The sequence below is a fragment of the Chrysemys picta genome, chromosome 15 (genome assembly GCF_011386835.1).
Source record: "Chrysemys picta bellii isolate R12L10 chromosome 15, ASM1138683v2, whole genome shotgun sequence".
Classification (NCBI taxonomy): domain Eukaryota; kingdom Metazoa; phylum Chordata; order Testudines; family Emydidae; genus Chrysemys; species Chrysemys picta.
Genome location: NC_088805.1, coordinates 4,388,512 through 4,412,498, shown reverse-complemented (window position 1 = coordinate 4,412,498; position 23,987 = coordinate 4,388,512). Strand labels below are relative to the sequence as shown.

Sequence of the window (23,987 nt, the reverse complement as noted above, 5' to 3'; positions counted from 1 at the left end):
GTCAGGAAAGCAAAAAATAGGCTGGCGTTTCCCTCAGCAACGCTGCGCAGGAGGGAGGGCCAGGGAAGCTGCCGTCCATTGGGGAGGAACTTCAGGGAGCAGCGTAACCCTCTGGTGTCAGTGCCTACCAGGGCTGGGTTTGCCCCCAGGCTGCTGTGCCCAGTGTGATGGAGCTGTGGTCGTAGCCCACTGAAGAGCCGTAGCATTTGACACCTTCTCTGCACACTACACAAAGCACAGGGAAATGATGAATCAGACCTTTGGATGCCAATGGCTGCCCTGTCCTCATCCCTCACTGGAGATCTGAATGAGGATCTTCTCCTACACTGGACAATTCATCGGCAGAAGTATTTATCCTCTTCCCTCCTAACATTGTTTCAGAGCCATAATCAAGAGACTTGGGGGAGGTTCACAGTGGGTTCAGTTGTACAGAAAAACAACAGTCCCTTACAGTGTCCAAGCAGACACCCACATCCACCCATAGGAACTCTGTGGTGATGCAGAGATAGCAACAGGTATTTTAAAAGCTACTGCACGTGCACTGGGCTGGTGAAGTCTGTCTCTGCCGATGAGTTAGCCTGAGAGGTCAAAGTAACGAACTTCTAGCAACGAGGCGAAGGCAGAAGTCCTACCAGGAGCTCAGCAGACAGCCTCAGCCAACCATGACATGGTCCCTGTTGTGGAGACTGCTGGACGTGAATTCAGTGGAAGAAAATTAATGCACTTGTTTTTAAGCCTTGTACAACAGCATAGATTGTTCTTTGTGGCTTTTGTCCTTCCATCCTCCCAACAGGCAAGGAAAATTTTAAACAATTATGTAAAGTAGGCAACACCTACTCTGACAGCCGTTCTTTGAGGATCTCCAGGGTCAGGCACACTTGGATGGAGCAGAACAAATGCTTTCAGGACTCCAGCACCTTTCCAAGTACTGGCCCCACCCCAGCATGGATCACAAGATTACCTGTCCTAGCCACGTTATCTAAGTAAAAACTGCTATTCAGCACAACACACAGAGAGACAAATCAGATGCGGTACATAGTGTGAATTTACTGTATTGGCACGTGGCTGGGTTAGCCAATCTGCTTCAAGAGTGCTCAGTGTGATGTAATATGAGCTGCACAAAAATACAAGTAGGCTTGATTCTTCCTTTTCTTCCCAGCCCAGGGATGTTAGGCTCCTAAGGTCAGTGAGATTCGGCAGGGGTTGGAATTTGAGTATCTGAACACAACTGTTCAGGAGGCCGTATGGAGTCCTGGATGAAGCACAACAATGAGAAATGGAAAAGGTAAAATCATTGAAATGTAGGGCTGGAAAGGACTTCAAGAATCAGCAAGTCCAATCCCCTGTGCTGCAGCAGGACTAAGTCAACCCAGACCATCCCTGACAGGTGTTTGTCCAACCTGTTCTTAAAACCTCTAAGGGCAGGAATTCCGCATTGTCCCTCAGAAGCCAATTCCAGTACTTTACCCATAGAGTTAGCAAGTTTTTCCTAATATCTATCCTAAATCGCCCTTCCTGGAGATTAAGCCCATTGCTTCTTGTCCTGCCTTCAGTAGACAGGGAGAACAATCAATCCATTGTACACCCACACCTTGAATACTGCATGCAGTTCTGATTGTCCCAGCTCAAAAAAGATATTAGGATTGGAAAACGTACCAAGAAAGGCAACAAAAATGATTGGGGATATGAAAGAGTTTCCATATGAGGAGAGATTAAGAAGGCTGGGAGTGTTCTGCTTGGAAAAGAGACAACTGAGGGGAGGTATGATAGTCTAGAAAATCATGACTGGTGGGAGAAAGTGAATAAGGAGTATTATTTACCTCTTCACATAACACAAGAACAAGGAGTCACCTAATGAAATTAATAGGCAGCAGGTTTAAAACAAACATAAGAATGTACTTCAAGTTCACCCAACACAGAGTCAACCTGTGGAACTTGTCAGGGGTTGTTGTGAAGGCCAAAAGTATAACCCGGTTCAAAAAAGAACTAGATACGTTCATGGAGGATAGGTCCATCAATGACTACCAGCCAAGATATTCAGAGATGCAACCCCATGCTCTGGGTGTCCCTGAACCTCCAAATGCCAGCAGCTAGGACTGGCTGAAAGGGGTGGATCACGTGATAAATTCCCGTTCTATTCACTCTCTCAGAAGCATCTGGCATTGGCTACTGTCAGAAGTCAGGATACTGGGCTAGACAGACCGTTGGTCTGACCCTGTATGGTCGTTCTTATGACCACAGTCTTCTTTAGAACAGCCTTTAACATATTTGAGGACTGGTATCAGATCCCTCCTCAGTCTTCTTTTCTCAAGACTAAACATGCCCAGTTTTAATCTTTCCTCATAGGGCAGGTTTCCTAAACCTTTGATCATTTTTTGTTGCTCTCCTCTGGACTCTCTCCAATTTGTTCACATCTTTCCTAAAGTGTGGTGCCCAGAACTGGACACAGGGCTCCAGCTGAGGCCTCACCTGTGCCGAGTAGAGCGAGACGATTACTTCCCATGTCTTTCATCTGACTCATGTTAATACACTAGAGCAGTGGTTCTCAAAGCCGGTCTGTCGCTTGTTCAGGGAAAGCCCCTGGCAGGCCGGTCCGGTTTGTTTACCTGCTGCATCCACAGGTTCGGCCGATTGCGCTGCTCCAGGCCAATGAGGGCTGCAGAAAGGGCGGCCAGCACATCCCTCGGCCCGCGCTGCTTCCCGCAGCCGCCATTGGCCTGGAGCAGCGAACCGCAGCCAGTGGGAGCCGCGATCGGCCAAACCTGCGGACGCGGCAGGTAAACAAACTGGCCCGGCCCGCCAGGGGCTTTCCCTGAACAAACGGTGGACCAGCTTTGAGAACCACTGCCCTAGAGAATATTAGCCTTTTTCACAACTGCATCACATTGACGACTCATTCAATCTGTGATCCCCTATAACTCCCAGACCCTTTTCAGCAGTACTACCACCTCATCATTTACTCCCCATTTGGTAGTTGTGTATTTGATTGTTTCCTTCCCAAGTGATATACACATTAGAGAATTGATTAGTGCACTTATCTTTACTGAATTGCATCTTGCTGATTGCAGATCAATTCTCTAATTTGTCAAGGTCACTAAATCCTGTCCTCCAAGTGCTTTCAACCCCTCCCTGCTTGGTGTCATCCCCAAATTTGGTAAGCATATTCTTCACTCCATCATCAAAAATATTGACTAGTACCAGACCCAGGATTGGTAGACCCAGACCTACGGAATACAGCTAGATACACCTGACCAGTTTGACAGCAACCCATTGAGAAGTACTCTGAGTATGGTCTTTCAACCAGTTGGGCACTCACCTTTACCAATTTCATCTAGACCACATTTCCCTAGTTTGCTTAAGAGAATGTCACATGGGACAGCTTGCAGATTGACTGTTCAATAATTTGTCCCGACATCTTTGCAGGTATTGAAGTTAGGCTGACAGGTCTATAGCTCCCCAGATCCTCTGTTCCTTTTTTAAAGATAGGTACCGTGTTGGCATCTTACCCATCCTCCAGGAGTTCTCAAAGATAATTGCTAATAGTTCTGAGACTTCTGCAGTTAGTTCCTTAAATACCCTAGGGTGAATTTCATCAGGCTCTGCCAACTTGAACACATCTAACTTACTTAAATATGCTTTAACCTGTTCTTTCCGTATTTTGGCTTGTGTTCCTTCCTCCTGGTTGCTAATATTAATGTGTTGAGAATTTGGTCACCATTAACCTTTTCAGTAAAGACTGAAGCAAAATACGCATTAAGCACATCAGCCTTTTTGATGTTGTCAGTTATTAGCTCTCTCCTGCCCCACAAATTAGGGGACCTGCACTTCGTCTCTCTCTTTCAAAGGAGATTTATTTTATTCCTTCCTGCAACTAAGAAGAGACTGTCCACTTCTGCATGGATCTGTCACATATCTCAAACATAACCAGCAAGTCACCAGAGTAAAAATAAAACTTCACAAGAAAGGAGTGAAACAGCCATTTTATTATATTTAAAAAAAAAAATTTGTCCTGGTTTCTTACCCTACCAGTTGATTTTGTGGTTATTGTTAAGCACCATTAGAAAGCAGTTATTCAAGGTCTTAGTCAGAAAAGAATCAAAGTATTATTTGTACTAGGAGAGTGCCCGGGGCTCCTGGGCAGGGACGGGCGCCCTACTCATCGTACTAGGCACTGTCGGCACTAGGGCAGCATGCGCGGTGTGGAATCACAGAGGATTTGCAGTGTCAGTTCTTGCAGATGCTCCCAGATTGAAGTGGGGGCTGCGGGCTCTCAGAGCACAATTGCCTCAACAGGCGACGCGGGCCAGCCCAAAACTACAGCTGTGATGCTATCGCTTCTTGATGGAGGCCAGGTAGGCAAACCAGAAGAGAGCAACGAGGTTTCCAAACAACACCCGAAACTGTGGAGAGAAGTGTCAAGATACAGACTGGCCTGGGGCTGACAGTCCCACTGGGTCACTTACTGCACTGGGACGCAACACCCACTTCAGATACGGGGGTGAGTGCCCATGTCTTACTGACAAGTGTCAGGGTCTGTCTGGATTTGTGCAGTCCTTCACACATGAACAACTGATTGTGGGCAATGGGGACCTCAGTAACATGTACAGGCCAAAATCTTAAGCACAAGAGCAATTGAGGGAGCTGCTAGCATGGAGGACGGAAATATTAAAGGAAGGGGATCTTAGGGTGATTGATAAGGGGACTCTGGACATATATTAGTGGGGAAAAAAGCCCATGCTATAAACCTGGATGTAGGGCTGCAAAAGCGGTCAGAATTCCCAGGCAAGAACAGCACGTGAGCAGACAGAGACTTACCTGCATAGGGACGTAATTGACATTAACGAACTGGAAGGGGGTCCACACTTTCCAGTTCATTTTGAGTGCTGCCCAGTAACCACTCTTTATCTTCTCAGCAAACGCAGACAGATCCTTCCCCTGGAACAGAAGGAACATCGGTGATGGCCAGGGAGACCAGGCCTAAACTCCAGAGGAAGAGGCCCCGACTCTCACCCTTACAGAATCATAGAATATCAGAGTTGGAAGGGACCTCAAGAGGTCATCTAGTCCAACCCCCTGCTCAAAGCAGGACCAATTCCCAGCTAAATCATCCCAGCCAGGGCTTTGTCAAGCCGGGCCTTAAAAACCTCCAAGGAAGGAGACTCCACCACCTCCCTAGGTAACGCATTCCAGTGTTTCACCACCCTCCTAGTGAAATAGTTTTTCCTGATATCCAACCTGGACCTCCCCCACTGCAACTTGAGACCATTGCTCCTTGTTCTGTCATCTGCCACCACTGAGAACAGCCGAGCTCCATCCTCTTTGGAACCCCCCTTCAGGTAGTTGAAGGCTGCTATCAAATCCCCCCTCATTCTTCTCTTCTGGAGACTAAACAATCCCAGTTCCCTCAGCCTCTCCTCATAAGTCATGTGCTCCAGACCCCTAATCATTTTTGTTGCCCTCCGCTGGACTCTTTCCAATTTTTCCACATCCTTCTTGTAGTGTGGGTCCCAAAACTGGACACAGTATTCCAGATGAGGCCTCACCAATGTCAAATAAAGGGGAACGATCACGTCCCTCGATCTGCTGGCAATGCCCCTACTTATACAGCCCAAAATGCCGTTAGCCTTCTTGGCAACAAGAGCACACTGTTGACTCATATCCAGCTTCTCGTCCACTGTGACCCCTAGGTCCTTTTCTGCAGAACTGCTACCTAGCCATTCGGTCCCTAGTCTGTAGCAGTGCATGGGATTCTTCCGTCCTAAGTGCAGGACTCTGCACTTGTCCTTGTTGAACCTCATCAGGTTTTTTTCGGCCCAATCCTCTAATTTGTCTACAGAGCCCTAAGCCACGTGGGCAAAGGGGTTACAAAGACACAGATCCTGACGGAGAGCGCAGCTAGAGAGAAGCACTCACCAGCTGTGAGAGCCAGGCGCACCCGATGTGCATCACACTAGCCATTCCAGCAGAGGGGACCAGAGCGACTGGCCATGCAGCACGCTCAGGAGATCACAAACCCCAGGCTGATGTTAAACAGGAGCATCCCTGCTGTATAGCAGGGCAAGCCAAGGCCCAGAGCAGCTGAGGGAGCTACTTCAGAGCTCACAGGAAAACAGCAGCAGAGCAAGAAGGTCCCCTGCTCTGACCGACAGGGCCTCTTCTAGATCATCAGTGACAGGAAGATAGATGTATCAGTGATGATGCAAAGCACACACTGGAGATAGGCACCTACCTCCAGCAGGTTCATGACGAAGAAGAAGAGCAGCAGGAAGGGTGGAGCAACAACCAGACGGTCCAGCAGAAGCCTCTTGACCATGGCGAAGGGGACATTCGATGGGATCAGCTGCTCCAGGTACAGGTAGAAATAGTGACTGAGTGGCCCTGTGAACAGGAACCTGACAAACCAGAGGGCATGACTGTGCTTCATCGCTGTCCTCCAGCCTTCCATCCAGCCCCAGCTTAGGTTCTTAGCTGGCCTCATTACCACAGTATCTGAGCACCTCATGATCTTGGATGTGTTTATCCTCACAACACCCCTATGCGCAGGGGCAGGGCTCTTATCTTATCTCCATTGTACAGATGGGAACTGAAGTCCCGAGAGACAAGTGACTTGCCCAAGGCCACACAGGAAGTTTGTGGTGGAGAGTACTGTGCTACTGCTCTAACCAGACCATCCTTTCTCTTGCTCCAGAGAGAGATGCTAATGGTGCCATAATAGTGAGGGGGGAAGCACTTTGCAAAGTAGCGTTTCCTGCTTCTCACACACCTCCAGGAGCGGAGCACCACCAACTCAACATCCTCTCTGGTCAAGTTCACGCCCATCACCATGGTACCGGAGCACCTTCCAGAGGTGCACTAAGTGATGCCACTAGCACCTGTGACTTACCCATAGATGGCGAATCTCAAGGGCCCGCTCAGGTCCAGGCTTTTAGATGACCCTGGCTTTTTCCGGCTCCTCTCAATGACCTGGGACAGGAGGCTCCCAAGCGCTGACAAAACAGCACTGCAGGCAGAGGGAAGGGATTGAGATCAGAAGGCAGCCAAGTAACCCAGAGTCCAAGAGGGAACCTGAGCTCTGAGCACAGCCACTGGAGAAGAGTGCGGTAGCTCCAGGCCCAGTCAGATCAGGGTGGGAGCAGTCACTGATAGGCACAGCAAGCGCTGAAGCTTCACGCTTCCTGCATGCTCGCAATGAAACCCAGCAATGGGATGGGGGAGAAATTCTGTGTCTCATCTAGATTTCGCAGCACTGGCTCACATCCTGCAGCCCGTGACCAGGGAAATGCTCCCAGCAGCCCACTACGAGGCCCACCCCTTTCAACAGAAGAGAATGGGTTTTGTTGTTATTTTTTAAATTAAAGCTTCTGACCCTTATGGCTGTGTGGCAAACATGCCCAGACGTGACCCCCCACCCCCCATACATGGTGCGGCCTTCCAGACTCAGCTAAGGGCCTGTGCTACCTGCTCAGTGATGCGTTGACTCTGAAGACTAATGATAAAAACAAATGGCAGTGTTGGTAACTATTTTACTATGGACCATTAGCAACAGTATCTGGCTAGTTCACATACGCAGTGCCATGGAAATCAGAGATTCGGTCAGGTTCCCCATTCCCTACAGCTCTCCTCTGCTTCAGCCAGCCTCATTTAAAATATCCCAGTGATGGGGCCTTCACCCCCTACCTTGGTGAGAAAATCACATAGCCAGATACAGTTCTTCAAGCCATGTTTTCCTTCTCAGTTTCATCCTCTCACTCCTAGCTGTGCCTCGGCGCTTGATGTGAACTACCAGGGAAAGGGACGGGTAGGGCAGCAACCACCCCGCAAAGGAGAAGGGTTATAGGAGGAAGGAGGTGGCGAATGAGGTATCAGCAGAGTTCCACCACCTCGCCCAGGCCCTCCCTCTTTTGAGCCCTGCTTCTGTGGCAGACCAGATCTGTGGACTGCAACCCCATCCATTCAGCAGGGTCTTAAACATCCCTGAAAACTGGCCGCTTTTCTGACAGTCTGCAGAGTCCATTCACTTGAAAGTGTCCTTTAGATTGCAGCTCGGCATTGAAAGTGGCCCCAGGAGAACTGCTCCTGGCATGTGCCAGTCAGAGCTGCAGGCTTAGGGGGATGGGGGGGGGGGGGGGGCAGGAAGTTTGTGCTGCCCTGAAAAGCCAACACAGCTAAGAGAGAGAGAGTTAAAGGCTCCTGCTGGTGCGTGGGCAAGAGAACAGTTTGCTGTGGGCCAAATCCTGCTTCCACTGACAGCCTTCCGCATTGATTGCAATGAGCATTTGATCAGCCCTACCTTCCATTCGTGTACACCTACACAACCTCCCCGGGGCAGTGGAATCACACACCAGCCCTTTATTCCTGGGGAGGGTGCGTGGGAAGGAAAGAGCCCGGCTCTCTCAGCCATGGGGAGTATGCTGGACCAGCAGAGAGCAACACAACACGTCTACCTGTCGATGGCCCCAGGTGACCGACAGTCTCCGAGACACCGCTTATACTCTGCCCTTGGGTAGCGTGGCTCACCGGTGGATCTCAAAGAGCGTTACAAGAACAGGCACTATTATCCCTGCTGGCCAGACACTGTCCATTTCAGCAGAAATGGACATAGAAATCCTTTTCCCTGCTCCCAAATGTATAGCCCTAACTTCCCGTCCCTCTGGCTGGTCAATGCCTCAGGGAGGGGAAGGAAGGCCAAGGCCCATGGGAAGAATAGACAGTGGCTGGTGAGAGGGAGCAGCTTGTCTGTCTCTCCATGATACGCCCATGGCACACATCACTGTAGCATCTGAGCACCTCACAGTCTTTATTGCGCTTATCCTCACAAGCCCCGGTGAGGAGATGCCATTTATCCCCATTGCACAGATGGGAACTGAGGCACAGAGACTAAAGTGACTTGCCCAAAGTTACACAGGGCAGTCTGTGGCGAAGCATGGACTTGAACCGAGGTCCCCCAAGTTCTAGGCTAGCACCCTAACCACTAGGCCACACTTCTCCTTTGGCTCACCCAGTCAGAGGCCAAGTGGTGGGAAATTGAGCCGAAGGCAATGGAGATGGTGAAGGGGATGGGGAAAACAGGAGGGGAGGGTTTAAAGAGGGGAACTGCGAGAGAAGAAAAAGCAAGAGAGTGCTCTGAGGTTAGCGACATCAGTTATTCACACTGGGCTGGGTTCCATTTACTCTTCAGCGTATCACATGGCCACAGGGCAAACACTGAGTGCTTCACTCTTCACCACACCTTCAGCCAGGAGTCTCCAAGTGCTTTACACGTCTACATGACAGCGCTACATCGGCACCGCTGCAGAGCATCTGGGGAAGACGCGCTCTGGGAGCGCTCTCCCGTCGGCATTACTCCACCTCGGCGAGACGCCTGCGGAGCTATGTCAATGGGAGAACGGCTCTCACCACATGCACAGCGCGAAACTTGTGTTGCTCGGAAGGGGGTGGGGGCTTTTCACACCCAAGTGATGTAAGTTAGATCGACTTAACCTTCCTGTGAGGCAAGGCCACAGTGTTCCCATTTTAGAGCTGGGGGAAACAGGGCTGAAGCAACTTGTCACAAGAGTCGGCGATGGAACCCAGGAGTCCTGACTCTCCGTTCCTCGGCTCCAATCAGCTGCAAATCACAAGCTGGGGCACGTCTTCACCTGAACGTGTGGGTGCTTGGTTTGCCAGCCCCACCCAGCCCTTTGCTATCACTTGCTCAACCCAGATCTGCTTCTCGCCAGCACTCTCCTCACGCAGTGTGCAACATCTCCGTTTCCAGCTCCGAAACCTGGCCCGGGAGTTACCCCACCTCCAGCATTCAAAGCCAGATATGTCTGTAGCACAGCTTCAGAGTGCATCCCCCTCTTTGTACTGCATGGGAGCAAGACCCCTTCACCTCAATTCCCCCTTCAGCATGTGCCGGGAGAAGGCTCTGTGAACAGTGGCGCCTCCGGGCCTCACAGCAATGGCCCTGCTGATAAGCTCCCGAAGAACGTAAGAACATAAGAATGGCCGTACCGGGTCAGACCAAAGGTCCATCTAGCCCAGTATCCTGTCTACCAACAGTGGCCAATGCCAGGTGCCCAGAGGGAGTGAACCTAACAGGCAATGATCAAGTGAACTCTCTCCTGCCATCCATCTCCATCCTCTGACAAACAGAGGCTAGGGACACCATTCCTTACCCATCCTGGCTAATAGCCACTAATGGACTTAACCACCATGAATTTATCCAGTTTTCTTTTAAACGCTGTTATAGTCCTAGCCTTCACAACCTCCTCAGGTAAGGAGTTCCACAAGTTGACCATGCACTGCGTGAAGAAGAACTTCCTTGTATTTGTTTTAAACCTGCTGCCCATTAATTTCATTTGGTGACCCCTAGTTCTTGTATTATGGGAATAAGTAAATAACTTTTCCTTATTCACTTTCTCCACATCACTCATGATTTTATATAACTCTATCATATCCCCCCTTAGTCTCCTCTTTTCCAAGCTGAAGAGTCCTAGCCTCTTTAGTCTCTCCTCATATGGGACCCGTTCCAAACCCTTAATCATTTTAGTTGCCCTTTTCTGAACCTTTTCTAATGCCAGTATATCTTTTTTGAGACAAGGAGACCACATCTGTACGCAGTATTCGAGATGTGGGTGTACCATTGATTTATATAAGGGCAATAATATATTCTCAGTCTTATTCTCTATCCCCTTTTTAATGATTCCTAACATCCTGTTTGCTTTTTTGACCGCCTCTGCACACTGCATGGACATCTTCAGAGAACTATCCAGGATGACTCCAAGATCTTTTTCCTGATTTGTTGTAGCTAAATTAGCCCCCATCATATTGTATGTATAATTGGGGTTATTTTTTCCAATGTGCATTACTTTACATTTATCCACATTAAATTTCATTTGCCATTTTGTTGCCCAATCACTTAGTTTTGTGAGATCTTTTTGAAGTTCTTCACAGTCTGCTTTGGGCTTAACTATCTTGAGCAGTTTAGTATCATCTGCAAACTTTGCCACCTCACTGTTTACCCCTTTCTCCAGATCATTTATGAACAAGTTGAATAGGATTGGTCCTAGGACCCACCCTTAGAGAACACCACTAGTTACCCCTCTCCATTCTGAGAATTTACCATTAATTCCTACCCTTTGTTCCTTGTCTTTTAACCAGTTCTCAATCCATGAAAGGACCTTCCCTTTTATCCCATGACAGTTTAATTTATGTAAGAGCCTTTGGTGAGGGACTTGTCAAAGGCTTTCTGGAAATCTAAGTACACTATGTCCACTGGATCCCCCTTGTCCACATGTTTGTTGACTCCTTCAAAGAACTCTAATAGATTAGTAAGACACGATTTCCCTTTACAGAAACCATGTTGACTATTGCTCAACAGTTTATGTTCTTCTATGTGTCTGACAATTTTATTCTTTACTGAGATCATCGGTTGATTAAATCAATAGCAGGGAAAATGCCTTAAGATCTCTGGCCCGGGCTTTACGTTGGATCCAGTCTGAACTTTGGCCTGGCAATCAGATTCCTCTTGTTCTGGGGGAAGCTGAAGGGTTAAGTTGGTGTATGGAGTGCTGGCAAGAGGTGCCAACGTGATGGCTCTGGAGACTGGTGTTATTATCTAGACTGTGGTAGCACCTAGGGACCCCAATCATAGGAGCAGGGCCCCACTGCGCTAGGTGCTGTACAAACTGTCCTCTGCCCTCCGTTATCGACAGAGCAGGTACAGCCCGGGCAGCCGCAGGGCAAGTTTCTCCTGCTCCAGCAACATGCCTCGTCCCCGCCCTGCAGGGACCCGTCTGGTTTAGAGGGGAGCTCAGTGTCTGTGACCCTGAGAGTCCGTGGTGCCTCTGCTGAGGAGAGCAGCCAGTGCAGGCTGTGCCGATGTCTTCAGTGAGTGAGCAGGAGAGACCCCCCCACCCCCTCCCGCCCATCACAGCTCAGAGGCCGCTGGACCCAGCCCACTGTGACGTCTTGTGGGGCTGCTGACTGCAGCTGGTAACACCCCCGGCAGCCCATGCACACATACAGCCCCACTTTCCCCTCACTGCCTGTTACAGCCGCAGGGTGAGAGGCCTGGGAGGTCTGGCCAAGGCTGCTGCCGCACCTCGCCAGCAGGCCCAAGAACTGGCTGACAGGTGGTGTGCCAGCCCCACGGAGTGCACCCAGCCCCGAAGGGCAAGGGGGCGAGAGCCAAGGCTCCTGCAATCCCGCTGCAGCTGGGGCTCTGCCCTGGGAACAGCCCTGCCAGACACCTGGCGCTGTCTGCATGGGGCAGGCGGGGAGCACGGCCCAGGTTAGCTGGCACCGTGTTAACCAGGACTCTGCCCTTGGGTACGCCAGGCCAGCCGCGTGCAGGGAGGTGTGAAACGAGGGCAACTGCACAACTCACAACAAACCAGGGGGGGGGGCGGTCTCTCCCAGGGGGGGGGCTGGTTCCCCGGCTGGGAGGGGGCTGGTTCTCCGGTTGGGAGGGGGGGCGGTCCTGGTCTCTCCCAGGAGGGGGTGTCGGTCCCGGTCTCTCCCGGGAGGGGGGGCTGGTTCCCCGGCTGGGAGGGGGGCAGTCCCGGTCTCTCCCAGGAGGGGGGGCTGGTTCCCCGGCTGGGGCGGGGTCCCGGTTTCTCCCGGGAGGGGGGGCTGGTTCCCCGGGTTGGGGGGGGGTCGGTCCCGGTCTCTCCCAGGAGGGGGTGTCGGTCCCGGTTTCTCCCGGGAGGGGGGGCTGGTTCCCCGGTTGGGGGGGGTCGGTCCCGGTTTCTCCCAGGAGGGGGGGCTGGTTCCCCGGTTGGGGGGGGTCGGTCCCGGTTTCTCCCAGGAGGGGGGGCTGGTTCCCCGGTTGGGGGGGGTCGGTCCCGGTCTCTCGGGGGGGGTCTGGGGGTGTCAGTCCCGGTCTCTCTGCCCGGCGCTCACCTGGACGCCGCCTTGGTGAGCAGCGGGTAGAGCCGCAGCAGCAGCAGGTACCGGGCGAGCAGCCTGCGGGGCAGCGGCCCCGGCGGCGGCTTGGAGAGCGCCGGGCACATCGCGCCGCGGCACCAGCGACCCTGGGCTGGCTACTGCGCGTGCGCCCGTCGCCTCCGGGAGGGGCCAGCTGGGCGGGGCCCGCGAGCCAAGGGGCGGGGTTCTGAGTACTAGAGTCTGGGCAGGTAGCTCCGGGGCGGGACCAGACCCGCGAGGGGCGGGGTTATCCTTGTTAGGGCGGGGCCTGGGCTCGTTTCCTAGGCTTGGAGGTGGGGTGAGGCTAAAGGGCGGGGTCTGCCCGTGGCGGGGCGGGCCGATGGAGAGGGTGGCCTCTCTCCCATTGGCTGTCGGAGGGGCGAGCGCCAGGAGCGCCCTGTGATTGGCGTAGAGTCCGGAGGCGGAGACCGGGTCCGGCGCCCGCGGAGGGGGCGGAGTCAGGCAGATCTCGCGGGAGCTGGGTGCAGCGCGGGAAATTCGCTGCTGGCCGGGGCCGGGATGGTGCTGAGGAACAGCGGGCGGCGCCGCGCCGAGCCCGCGGGCGGGGACCCCGACACCCCCCGGTGAGGGGCGCGCGGGATGGGGCCGTGGGGCGGGGGCTCCCTGCGGGCGCGAGGCGGTCCCGGTCCGGTCTGACGCGCTGCTCTCCGCAGGGACGATGGCTCCGGGCTCTCCGCCCTCAAGCGCCTGGAGCGCAGCCAGCGGACCGACCGGCTGGACGCGCAGTTCGGGTTCGAGCGGGCCAAGGAGCCGGGGGAGAAGACGGGCTGGCTGATCAACATGCACCCGGTGGGCGGCGCCGGGCCCGGAGAGCGAGCGGGCCGCGGGTGTCGGGGCGGCGCGTGGGGATCCGGTTTGCCGGGGGGGGGTCACGAGACCGCACGGAAGGGGGGGGGGGCTGAGCGGGGGCAGCCTGTGATGCTGGGGGGGGGGGGTGTCAGGCGATAGGCTGAGTGGGGGGGGGGATCTCGGGCCCTGTGCCCTAGGGAGGGGTCTGTGATGCTGGGGGGGAGGTGCAGAGTGGGGGATGTCGGGCCGGAGGCTCAGTGGGGGGGGGGGCGGGGGTCTCGGGCTCTGTGCCCTAGGGAGGGGTCTGTGATGCTGGGGGGGGGTGTCAGGCGATAGGCTGAGTGGGGGGGCGGGGGTCTCGGGCTCTGCCCTAGGGAGGGGTCTGTGATGCTGGGGGGGTGCGGAGTGGGGGGTGTCGGGCGGGAGGCTGAGTGGAGGGGGGCGGGGGTCTCGGGCTCTGTGCCCTAGGGAGGGGTCTGTGATGTGCTGCTTTCCCCTCTGGCAGACAGAGATTTTGGACGATGACAAACGCTTGGTCAGCTGCGTGGATTATTACTTCATCCAGGAGGATGGGAGCAGGTTTAAGGTGAGTCCCTTTAACCTTAGGCGCAGAGGACGGAGGAGCCGCTGCCCTTGGAGGGTGCAGAGGAGTCTGGCTGGATGGTTTGGGGGAAGACTTTGCAGAGCTGTACACTGGAAACCGCCTCCTGACTGACGCTGGAGAATTAACACCAAAGGGCAGCTCCTCCTTTGGGCACAAGTCCCATTGACAAAGAGGGTGCAGGAGGGAGTTGGGTGACTGCATTAAGGGGTACAGACCCCGCAGATTGCCTTGCAGTTCAGTTGACTCTTTCCTGGTTCTCCTTTAATCCCTAAAAGGGCATTGTGAGGAACACTAAGGAAACAGAAAGACAAACTGTGCAGGGTAATATCTGTTATTGGGCCAACTGTCCAAAGAGATTACCTCACCCTTGTCTTTGTAACATCCTGGGACCAACACCGCATACACCTAAAGAAACAGTCTGATCACCAGTCCAGCCTCACGTCTGTGCTGCCAGGTGTAGGTAGGGGTTGGCTGGAGGTGGGATTGGGCCCCGTGCATAACATTTGCCTGTATTGTTATGTATCCGATGCATCAGTCAGAGGCAGATGAGGATGCCTGCACGAGGTTTGCTCACAATGGCCAGTGATTGCCATGGTAGCAGGAGGTCAGTGCTGGCCTCATCCTGTGGTGCCTCCCTGCTGCATGGGTGGGTGTTACTATAGTCTCTTCTATGTTCTTGCCCCGAAGTTCTGCTTTTCCTAGGCGTCCAGATGCTTCAATTCCTTCTTGATTAGATTTTAAGGGGGGAAGCTTACTCCGCCATGGAATTCTGTCTGCACAGGCTGGGGTGGGAAGGGCCCCCGCTGGACTCTGCTTGAGAGCCAGAGGGGAGTGGGGAGGGTGTGTTTGCGTGTCAGGACCAAGCTGAAGGGTTCATGGGAAGGTGTGTATTAGATTATTGTTTGTGCGCGAGAGAGAGAGACACCAGAGTGGGTTTATGCAGTCTGTGTGGGTCTCACACACTAACCCATAGCGGGGAATGTGCTGAACTACATGCCTCTCCCCTCCTACCCAGGCATGTGCCATGCTGACTGTCTCTGCTCTTTTCCAGGTGGCCCTGCCCTATAAACCCTACTTCTATATTGCAACCCGGAAGGTGGGTATGGACTCCGTGGCTGTGGGGCTGGCACACAGGGCTTGGGGTAGAGTGTGGAGGCAGATGTGGGCATGAACCAGGGGTGTGAATTAGGCAGGTGTGGGGCTGGGGCAGGAGCACGATAACAGCCTGAGGGGGCTTGGGGGGAGAGGAGGGTCCTGGCCGCTGAGACAGTAATCCAGGGTTATAGTTGGGCTTGGAAGGATCAGATTTTTATCGGTAAATGCTGATTTTTGCTGAACACCCACAAACCAACGAAAACACGTTTCCATGGCTAACAATTTACATTTACAGATAGACCAAATAAGAAAACTGCTGCTAGAAAAATCATTAGAGTTTGATTTTAGGATGTTTACTTTGTATATTTTGACATGGGATGTTGACAATTTCTCTTTTAACCGTTATAAAGCTTGAACTTCTTGAATTTCAACATCTCCTGTCATGAAATAATCGGCTGGTCACCTTTGCCTACTTTCCTGCAACTGTGAAAATATAAATAGGAACAAACTGAAAAAACGTTTTAAAATGAATATTACTATTATCCATCCAAATGATAAAATATTGACTTCAGCGCTACTTGCAGTGCTGATGTCTGAAGCCTCGCCGAGGCTGGCTGTCAGCTGTCGACCCGAAAGGAGATGGCAAGCAGCTATACCAAATGTACAGAATCTTTCTGATGTGTTTCGGAGGATATTTGCTTGTGTTTCTGAATGAGCTGCCCCTCACAGTACCAGCCACCTGGCGCTCTTGCTCAGAGAGCCCTTCAGCTCCTAATCAGCAGCCCTGTTTGGCTTCGGCACACAGTCCTGTGACTAAGTGCACCTTTCATTCCTGTTCACGGCCCAGTAGGGAGCTGAGGGTTTACTGTCCTGTCACTCTGCCCCTCACCTGGTTAGCTGCAAAATTGAGAGCCTGGCTGACAGTTCTGGGATTTTACCTTTTAGGAATCTCGTTTAAAACAAAACCAAACTCCTCTCCCAGGGTGGAAGAGATTGGTTTCCACTCAGGCCTCTATTAAAGCCCCTGCCCATCTAGAGGTGCAGGACACAGCCCCAAGTGAGACAGTATCTGGAAATCTGCTCTGCTTTGATGGGCAGGGCTTTGGCTGCCCTAGGGTGACCAGAAATCAGGACGGGGGCGGGGGAGGTAATAGGCACCTATGTAAGAAAAAGCTCCAAATATCGGGACTGTCCCTATAAAATCGGGACATCTGGTCACCCTAGGCTGCCCTCTTGAAGCTCTAGTCTCTGTGCAGGGCTGCGAGCGGGAAGTGTCCTCCTTCCTCTCCAAGAAGTACCAGGGGAAAATCGCCAAGCTGGAAACGGTTCCCAAAGAGGATCTGGACTTGGTGAGTAGCTACTCTGCCCCCGGTCCTGTTGCTGGTCGGTTGCACAGCTGTAATGGGGGAGGGGCGTACAAGTCTGGGGAGAGTGGGATGCAGGCTGGTCTGTATGGCTCTGTTCTCCTAGGTCTGTATTCTGCGCATACCAGGCATAGAGCCTGGACATTGATCAGGGGAAATAATGTTGACTCTTGACAGGCACTTTCTCTTCCCTACCTTTCTCCCCATCCACACCCCTCAGCCCCTTGTTCTGTGGTCTCTTCTCACCCCCATCTCCCCAACTCCGGCTGTCTTTCTTGGTCCATCTCCTTTCTCAACCGCCTCTCGCTTGTACAGACTCTAGCCCCCCATTCTCACTGTCGTTTCCTCATTGGCCGGTCCGTCCCTTTGTAGCCAAATCACCTGGTGGGCCTGAAGCGGAACTACATCAAGCTATCTTTCAACACTGTGGATGACCTGGTGAAGGTGCGGCGGGAAATCTCTCCTGCTGTGAAGAAGAACAGGGAGCGGGACCAGGCGAGCGACACCTACACGTCCATGCTGTCCAGGTACATGTTCTCCTCTTTGGCAATACACCTGGAGGGGCTGGTCCCAGGGCCCAGCAGGATTCCCTTATGTTCTTGCACAGTGCTTAGCGAGGTGTTTCCCATGTGACCCAGACCTACCTCTTCTCTAACCAGCACTGAAAGGGTTAACTCTAGCTGTTTCCTTTGCTCGGTGTTAAGTTGACAGGTCCTGAAGTCAGCTCCTCTGGATAGGGAGGGAACTCCCTGAGCTGATGCTTGCCCTGGTGACCACAGCAAATGTCCCAGTTCTCCTTTGTCCATGGATCCCACTCGAGGTGAGCGTGAGCCTCATACATGCAAATCTCTCGCACATGAGGCGCATGTGCACCTTGAGTGGGATCCACACAGACAGAACACCACAAAGAACCATTGTAACCCTAGGGTAAGTAACTGTTCTTTTCCTTTTCTGAAGCTGGCTGCCGGATTAATAGGGAAGAGTTCCTTCTGGTGACTGCCCTAGCATCTGCTGGTGCTACTGTCCTGTTCAGGTCACACTGACTAGAGCTGCTGCTGCAGTGTTGTTTCTTATCTTCATTCCCCCTGAGTCTGAGACCTGTGCATAGACTGATTATTTAAACCATCCCTCTCCCCCGTGCCTTGCAGTGCTCTGATCGGTGGCAGCCTGACCATGGATGATGAGGGGCCCTCGAAGAAGACTGTCAACCAGATGGACAACATAGTTGACATGCGGGAGTACGACGTGCCGTACCACATCCGCCTGTCCATCGACCTGAAGATTCATGTGGTGAGTGAAGAAGCCAGCGTGCCAGGAGGGGGTAGAACGTTTGTTCTAGCGCTGTGCCCTTGAGGGGCAGAGGAGATGAAAATTCTTTGTCTCTCATCCCTCCAAGGGTCTCCATGGCAATGAGTCAGCCTTTGTGATGTAGGCAATTACTGTTAGCCCTGTTTCTCAGCTCTGGAAACTGAGGCACAGCAGCCAAGTGGCTTGCCCAAGGCCACAACTTGATCCCGTGACAGAACTGGGATCCTTACCGCCCAGCCCCCTGCTCTGGCCTTTAGCCCATGCTGCCCTTCTTTCAGATGGCATGTATTAGGTGTCAGCTCAACACCCAGCACATGGTATTGGGAGACGCCGTGTTAACGCAGCTCCTCTGATTCTCTCCTGCTGCGACAGGCTCATTGGTACAATGTCCGCTATCGGGGCAGCATCTACCCTCCGGAAATCACCCGCCGAGACGACCTGGTGGAGCGACCGGTGAGTGCTCCAGTTGGGGGCGGAAGTCTGTGCCTCTCCTGCGTGGCTGGTTATTCTCTGCTTGAAGTTGGCTTCCACCAGTGAAATGGGGTGAGGTTTTCCCAAACGTGGCTGGTCTTGTGCCACAGGCTCCAAAGGGATCATGGTGCAAGGTTAGAGGATGGGCTCGAGGCAGCAGCTTGGGTTGATTAGGAGGTGATGTGATCAAGCAGTGTTTCTGCCTCACTTCACTCGGTTAGCACATTATCTCTGCCCGCACTAGCCTGGAATCACGTTGTTTGGATCCAGGCTCCCGTGCTGACCTTGACATGTTGGGTCTTTTTCAGGATCCTGTTGTGCTGGCCTTTGACATTGAAACCACCAAGCTCCCCCTGAAGTTCCCTGATGCAGAGACAGACCAGATCATGATGATCTCCTACATGATTGATGGCCAGGTAACTGTCCAGCCAGGGCTGCTCCCTCCACACATTCCAGCAGCAGAGCCCGGCTCCGAGCCCACCCGTGACTTCAGCCAACTCCTTTTTGTCTCATTGCATGTTGCTTAGTGTCTATGGAATGGCTCAGGGAGTGAAACTAATATCTACACCAGAGACTGCAGGGTTCCCAAGGGCTTTCCTTTCAGTCTTCTCTTACAAAACCTTGCACTCCTTCCATCTGGGGCTAGGGGCCCCCCCTCTTTGGATAAGCAGCAATACCTGGGAGAGGGTGGGAAAATCCAGGACTCTCCAGCATTGTCTCCTCCCAGTCCCTCAAGCCTGGTGATAGACACAGGTCCTTGCACTGGCTGATGCACCACCAGCATCTTCAGCCCCAAGGACTGGCCAAGCTGGCTCTGTGGAGCTCTCCCCAAGTACCCTGCACCTGCGGTGCACGTGTTCACTAACACTTCTCCTTTGCTGCCTCCAAGGGCTACCTGATCACAAACAGGGAGATCGTCTCTGAGGATATTGAAGATTTTGAGTTTACTCCCAAGCCGGAGTACGAGGGTCCCTTTTGCGTCTTTAACGAGCCGGATGAGGTGAGTAGGTTCGGTTTGGAAGACGAGATTCAAATTGCCATCCAGGTCTAGGCAGGCCAGAGAGAGTTGGCTGCTTCCTTTGGGGATTACAGTGTGATCGTAGTGTCGGTCACAACACGTGAACAGGTTTTGTTTCCTGTGTTTAGTCACACTAGAGCAGATCAGGTTCCGCGAGAAGGAGAGCAGAGGGTAGGTTACGTTATATCCACATCTCACCTTTCTCTTAAATCCAGGCCCATTTAATCCAGAGGTGGTTTGAACATGTCCAGGAGACCAAACCCACCATCATGGTCACTTACAATGGGGACTTCTTTGACTGGTAAGGATGGAAGTGGAAACCATAGGGCAAAAGTCAGCTGGGGGCAGGAGCAGGCACTAGACCATGTGTCCCTCCTTCATTTCCAGGGAGGCACAAGGTGGCTGTGCAAGGCTGTTCTGATCCATGTGGAGTATTCAGCCACTCTGTCTGGAACACCCTCTCTTAAGAGCTCTTTCTCTGGGCTGTGGGACTGATCAAAGCCAATGGGTCCCAGACTACAGAGCCCTGCGATGTGGGGGAGGTGGGGTGCAGAGCTGCGTCTCTCAGGGTGGGGAAGCAGCTCCTGGCTTTGAAGCAGTGACCCTGGATGTTCCAATCTAGTTACTTCTAGCTTTCCAAGCCCTGCTCTGCCATCTGCACAGCCGCATCTTGTCTCTGGTGTAAATACCACCATGTTTACGTGCTGCTGCTCCCAAAACTGGTGGGGCAGTGAACAGAGAGGAGACGAAGAAAACTGCAGAGAGACCTGGGGGGCTCTATGCAGCTTGGGTTGGCTGAGCATTGAGTCCTGCGTCCAGATACAGAAGGTCACTGAGTAGCTGTGCCCATCCTCTGTGTAACACTGTGCCGAGGGACTCTTTGGGTCCAAACTCTGTATGGTAGCCGGGAAGGGAAGGGGGCCGGGAGGAGCTCTGGCTTGCATGGCCTGTAAAGGAAGCCAAGTTTGAAAGCACTTCTCCAAGGGAGGAGGGGTGAAGGTGCCTGTGTTTGTGTCCCCTCTGTACTATGCTCCGCCTCCCTCCCCAGGCCCTTTGTGGAAACCAGAGCCGCAGTGCATGGACTGAATATGTACCAAGAGATTGGATTCCAAAAGGACAGCCAAGGGGAGTACAAAGCCTCCCAGTGCATCCACATGGACTGTCTAAGGTACCAGCTGCTGCCTCCCTTCTGGGCACCCGTGGCTCTCCCCCTCGTGGCTCTGGGTTTGTAAAGTGCCTGTTCCCGGAGGAGCGTGGACACTGGCCAGTGAGCTGCCCCTCAGGAGACATTGCTCACTGGCTTCATGCATAGTGCCTCGTTGCATTGGTGGGTCAGTCCATGTCCAGTGCTGGGTATGCTAGGGTCTGGGTAGTGCAGCAAGCTAAGGCCTGGACCTGGCAGATGTCTGCTAGCGCTCTGGCTTGGCTGACGAGTCCGAGGGGTTGGTCTCAGCCCATTGCCTGGCGGGCGGGTGATGACATTCCAGCCTGCAGTCTGAGCTTGGGGACCCAGGAGAGGCAGAGGAGAACGAGTGTTTTAGTCGGTCCTGTTCCTATGGGACGGGGATCCACAGTCCGGTTAATCACCCTCCTCCTGCCGGTAGTCCCAGGGTCACGTCCCCTGCACTCAGTGATTTAAAGTAGGAGGGCTGAGGTGTGCTGGCGCTGGGACTGGGTTTAAGGAGGTCAGCTCTAGCGTAGGTACTCTGGGGCAGGACATGGGCAGAGGGAGGGATAGCTCAGTGGTTTGAGCATTGGCCTGCTAAACCCAGGGTTGTGAGTTCAAACCTTGAGGGGGCCACCTAGGGATCTGGGGAAAATCAGTATTTGGTCCTGCTAGTGAAGGCAGGGGGCTGGACTTGATGACCTTTCAAGGTCCCTTCCAGTTCTAGGAGATGGGATATCTCCATTTATTTAAGGGTCGCAAAGGATGCAGGTGAGCAGGATTGGGGCCACTGGCACAGATGCCCAGCCCCTCCCCGCACTAGGGCTGGCTCCCGGTACCTTGGACAAACGCCATGCCCTCTCCCCCCACTTGTCTGAGTAATCAAGGTGCTGCCAGTGTGGTTCAGGGTTTCCTGGGGCAGGGTGGCTCACTCTGGTTCCTCTCCCCAGGTGGGTGAAGAGAGACAGTTACCTCCCCGTGGGAAGCCACAACCTGAAAGCAGCAGCCAAAGCGAAGCTGGGTTACGACCCGGTGGAGCTGGACCCCGAAGAGATGTGCCGGATGGCTACAGAAGAGCCTCAGGTACTCTCTGCTCTGCAGCCTCTGGACCCAGTGGTCAGGAGACAGGCCCCGGAAGCCTGGGGCACTGGTCGGCATCACTGACCATTTGGGCTAGGTCTGGGTGGGGATAAATGCCTTCGGCTAATGCAGTGGGCATGGAAGGAAGCTGGAGAGTCACTTTGGCCTCCTCTGTCTCTGGCAGCCTTGGATGGGGTTCCCATGTAATCAGCAGAGCCTGCCCGGGGGATAGCTCAGTGGTTTGATCATTGGCCTGCTAAACCCAGGGTTGTGAGCTCAATCCTTGAGGGAGCCATTTAGGGATCTGGGGCAAAAATCTGTCTGGGGATTGGCCCTGCTCTGAGCAGGGGGATAGACTAGATGACCTCCTGAGGTCCCTTCCAGCCCTGAGATTCTATGATCCCTCCTGGTCCTGTCATGTTGATTTCACTAATGGGACCAGTCACTCATCTACAGCGGGTGAAGCACTTGGGCCGTAGAAGTGCTGTGCAATGCTTCACTCCCACTACAGCGGGGGGGCTCTGTGTACACGTGGACAGGAAGCAGCTCCCCACTCCCAGCACTATGGGGCATATGGGCAGTTACGTGGCAAGTGGCTCTTTTCCCCCGTCTCCTCTGAGCATACAGCTCGTAGACAGTTACTGTCTGTGACTGCCCATTGCCCACGTCCCCCCGGGCTGTGGTGTGTGCAGCGGGGAACAGGCCCGGGGCAGGCGTCGCTCTGCTAGACTCCTCTGCTGAGCTCCACTTGAATTAATCCCGCTCTTTGCTGTTTCCCATCAGACGCTGGCCACTTACTCGGTGTCCGACGCCGTTGCTACCTACTACATGTACATGAAGTACGTGCACCCGTTCATCTTCGCCCTGTGCACCATCATCCCCATGGAGCCCGACGAGGTGGGTGCGCAGGAGCCAGCGCCCGGGCTGGGCCAGGCAAAGAGCTGAGTGCTCTGTGTCGGTGGAACGCGGCCGTGCTGGCAGAGGGTCCCCGTTACCAAGGGGCTGAGGCATGAGAGTAGACTGGGGGGGGCCATGTCTGTCAATAGGGGCTGTGGCTCTTGCAGTGCTCAGAGGTGCTGAGCACTGGCAGCTCCCAGTGACTTCAGCTGGAGTTCTGAGCGCTCAGCACGTCTGCAGATCAGGCTCCCGCTGGCGTTACACGGGGCGCTGGGCGTTTACCCAGGAGAGGGCAGTCTCCTGGGCCAGAGTCACTCGGGGGTCTGGGGGGGAGCTGTCTGGGCTAGCAGTTTTGAGGAAGTCTCCCCTTGTTGCACTAATACTGGTGACGATGGGAGTGCTGGGAGATGCGGCATGGGCAAGTTCACGCCGGGTAGGCCTGCCGTGAGCCCCAGCCGCAGGGCAGCAGTGTCGGTGCTCAGCTCTCTGCCAGTCACTAGTATAGGGGCAGTGTGCGAGGCTCCCCTAAGGGATCCCCTTCCAGGGCAGGGGGTTCTCTGCTCCCCACTATTAGCACAAGCTGGGTGTTGCCAAGCCAAGCACCTTGTCTCGCTGACACATGGTGCTGTGACAGGGCTGGCTCCCCCGGGTTCCTGCATGGCTCGGTCTCGGCCGTGTGTCCTGATGCCGAGTGCCCCCACGTCTCTCCCTGCAGGTGCTGCGGAAAGGCTCAGGGACGCTGTGCGAGGCGCTGCTCATGGTCCAGGCCTATCACGCCAACATCATCTTTCCCAACAAGCAGGAGCAGGAGTTCAACAAGCTCACCGAGGATGGGCATGTGCTAGACTCGGAGACCTATGTCGGGGGCCATGTGGAGGCACTAGAGTCGGGGGTCTTCCGCAGCGACATCCCCTGCCGCTTTAAAATGGTGTGAGCCTGGGTGTGATCTCCCCTCCCCCCATCTCTGGGGCGGGGAGGGGTGTAGAGAGCCCATCTGCCCCTCCCCCGCCCCCCATTAGTAGTTACTTTCCCCTGTGTTTTCTGTTGTGCTGGGATCCTCTGGCTCCTGAATCCAGACATAGCTCAGACGGACAAAAACCTTTCCCCAGCTGGAACTAACAACCAGCCAAGCCAAAAGGAGCACCAGGATCTGAGACTTCAGTGCTGGCCAGCGTCCTGGAGTCAGCCGCCCTGGCAGGGAAGGCCCTGCTTTCCTCTCCGTCAAGATCACACGCGACCTCCTGCCCTCCTTGCTTTGTCTCT

The 23,987-nt window shown here is 53.8% G+C and overlaps 2 protein-coding genes across 3 annotated transcripts in view; one reads left to right on the top strand and one right to left on the bottom strand.

Moving 5' to 3' along the window:
• Positions 1–1,027: 1,027 nt before the first annotated feature.
• On the bottom strand, positions 1,028–13,062 carry PXMP2 (peroxisomal membrane protein 2). 2 transcript variants are annotated; one of them, XM_065568663.1, is made up of 5 exons: positions 12,889–13,062; positions 6,884–7,000; positions 6,230–6,392; positions 4,816–4,935; positions 1,028–1,252 (listed from the first exon to the last, which is right to left on the bottom strand). In XM_065568663.1, the coding sequence occupies exons 1-5, from the start codon at positions 12,996–12,998 to the stop codon at positions 1,184–1,186; spliced, it is 579 nt and encodes a 192-aa protein (XP_065424735.1). In that variant the 5' UTR covers positions 12,999–13,062; the 3' UTR covers positions 1,028–1,183. The 2 variants fall into 2 exon arrangements, with proteins under 2 accessions (XP_065424735.1, XP_005278825.1); XM_005278768.4 differs by lacking the exon at positions 1,028–1,252 and adding an exon at positions 3,966–4,400 and having other exon boundaries at positions 12,889–13,058.
• A 274-nt stretch (positions 13,063–13,336) lies between these two features.
• The window catches only part of POLE (DNA polymerase epsilon, catalytic subunit), a 38,041-nt gene continuing 27,390 nt past the window's right edge, over positions 13,337–23,987 (top strand). The window contains exons 1-15 of the mRNA XM_005278769.4: positions 13,337–13,496; positions 13,587–13,722; positions 14,228–14,308; positions 15,378–15,422; positions 16,678–16,770; positions 17,158–17,312; positions 17,934–18,075; positions 18,466–18,546; positions 18,873–18,980; positions 19,454–19,564; positions 19,798–19,883; positions 20,631–20,750; positions 21,698–21,830; positions 22,611–22,724; positions 23,440–23,652. Of these exons, the coding sequence (XP_005278826.2) occupies positions 13,432–13,496; positions 13,587–13,722; positions 14,228–14,308; positions 15,378–15,422; positions 16,678–16,770; positions 17,158–17,312; positions 17,934–18,075; positions 18,466–18,546; positions 18,873–18,980; positions 19,454–19,564; positions 19,798–19,883; positions 20,631–20,750; positions 21,698–21,830; positions 22,611–22,724; positions 23,440–23,652 (1,683 nt within the window). The 5' untranslated portion in view covers positions 13,337–13,431. The remainder of the gene's footprint in view (positions 13,497–13,586; positions 13,723–14,227; positions 14,309–15,377; positions 15,423–16,677; positions 16,771–17,157; positions 17,313–17,933; positions 18,076–18,465; positions 18,547–18,872; positions 18,981–19,453; positions 19,565–19,797; positions 19,884–20,630; positions 20,751–21,697; positions 21,831–22,610; positions 22,725–23,439; positions 23,653–23,987) is intronic.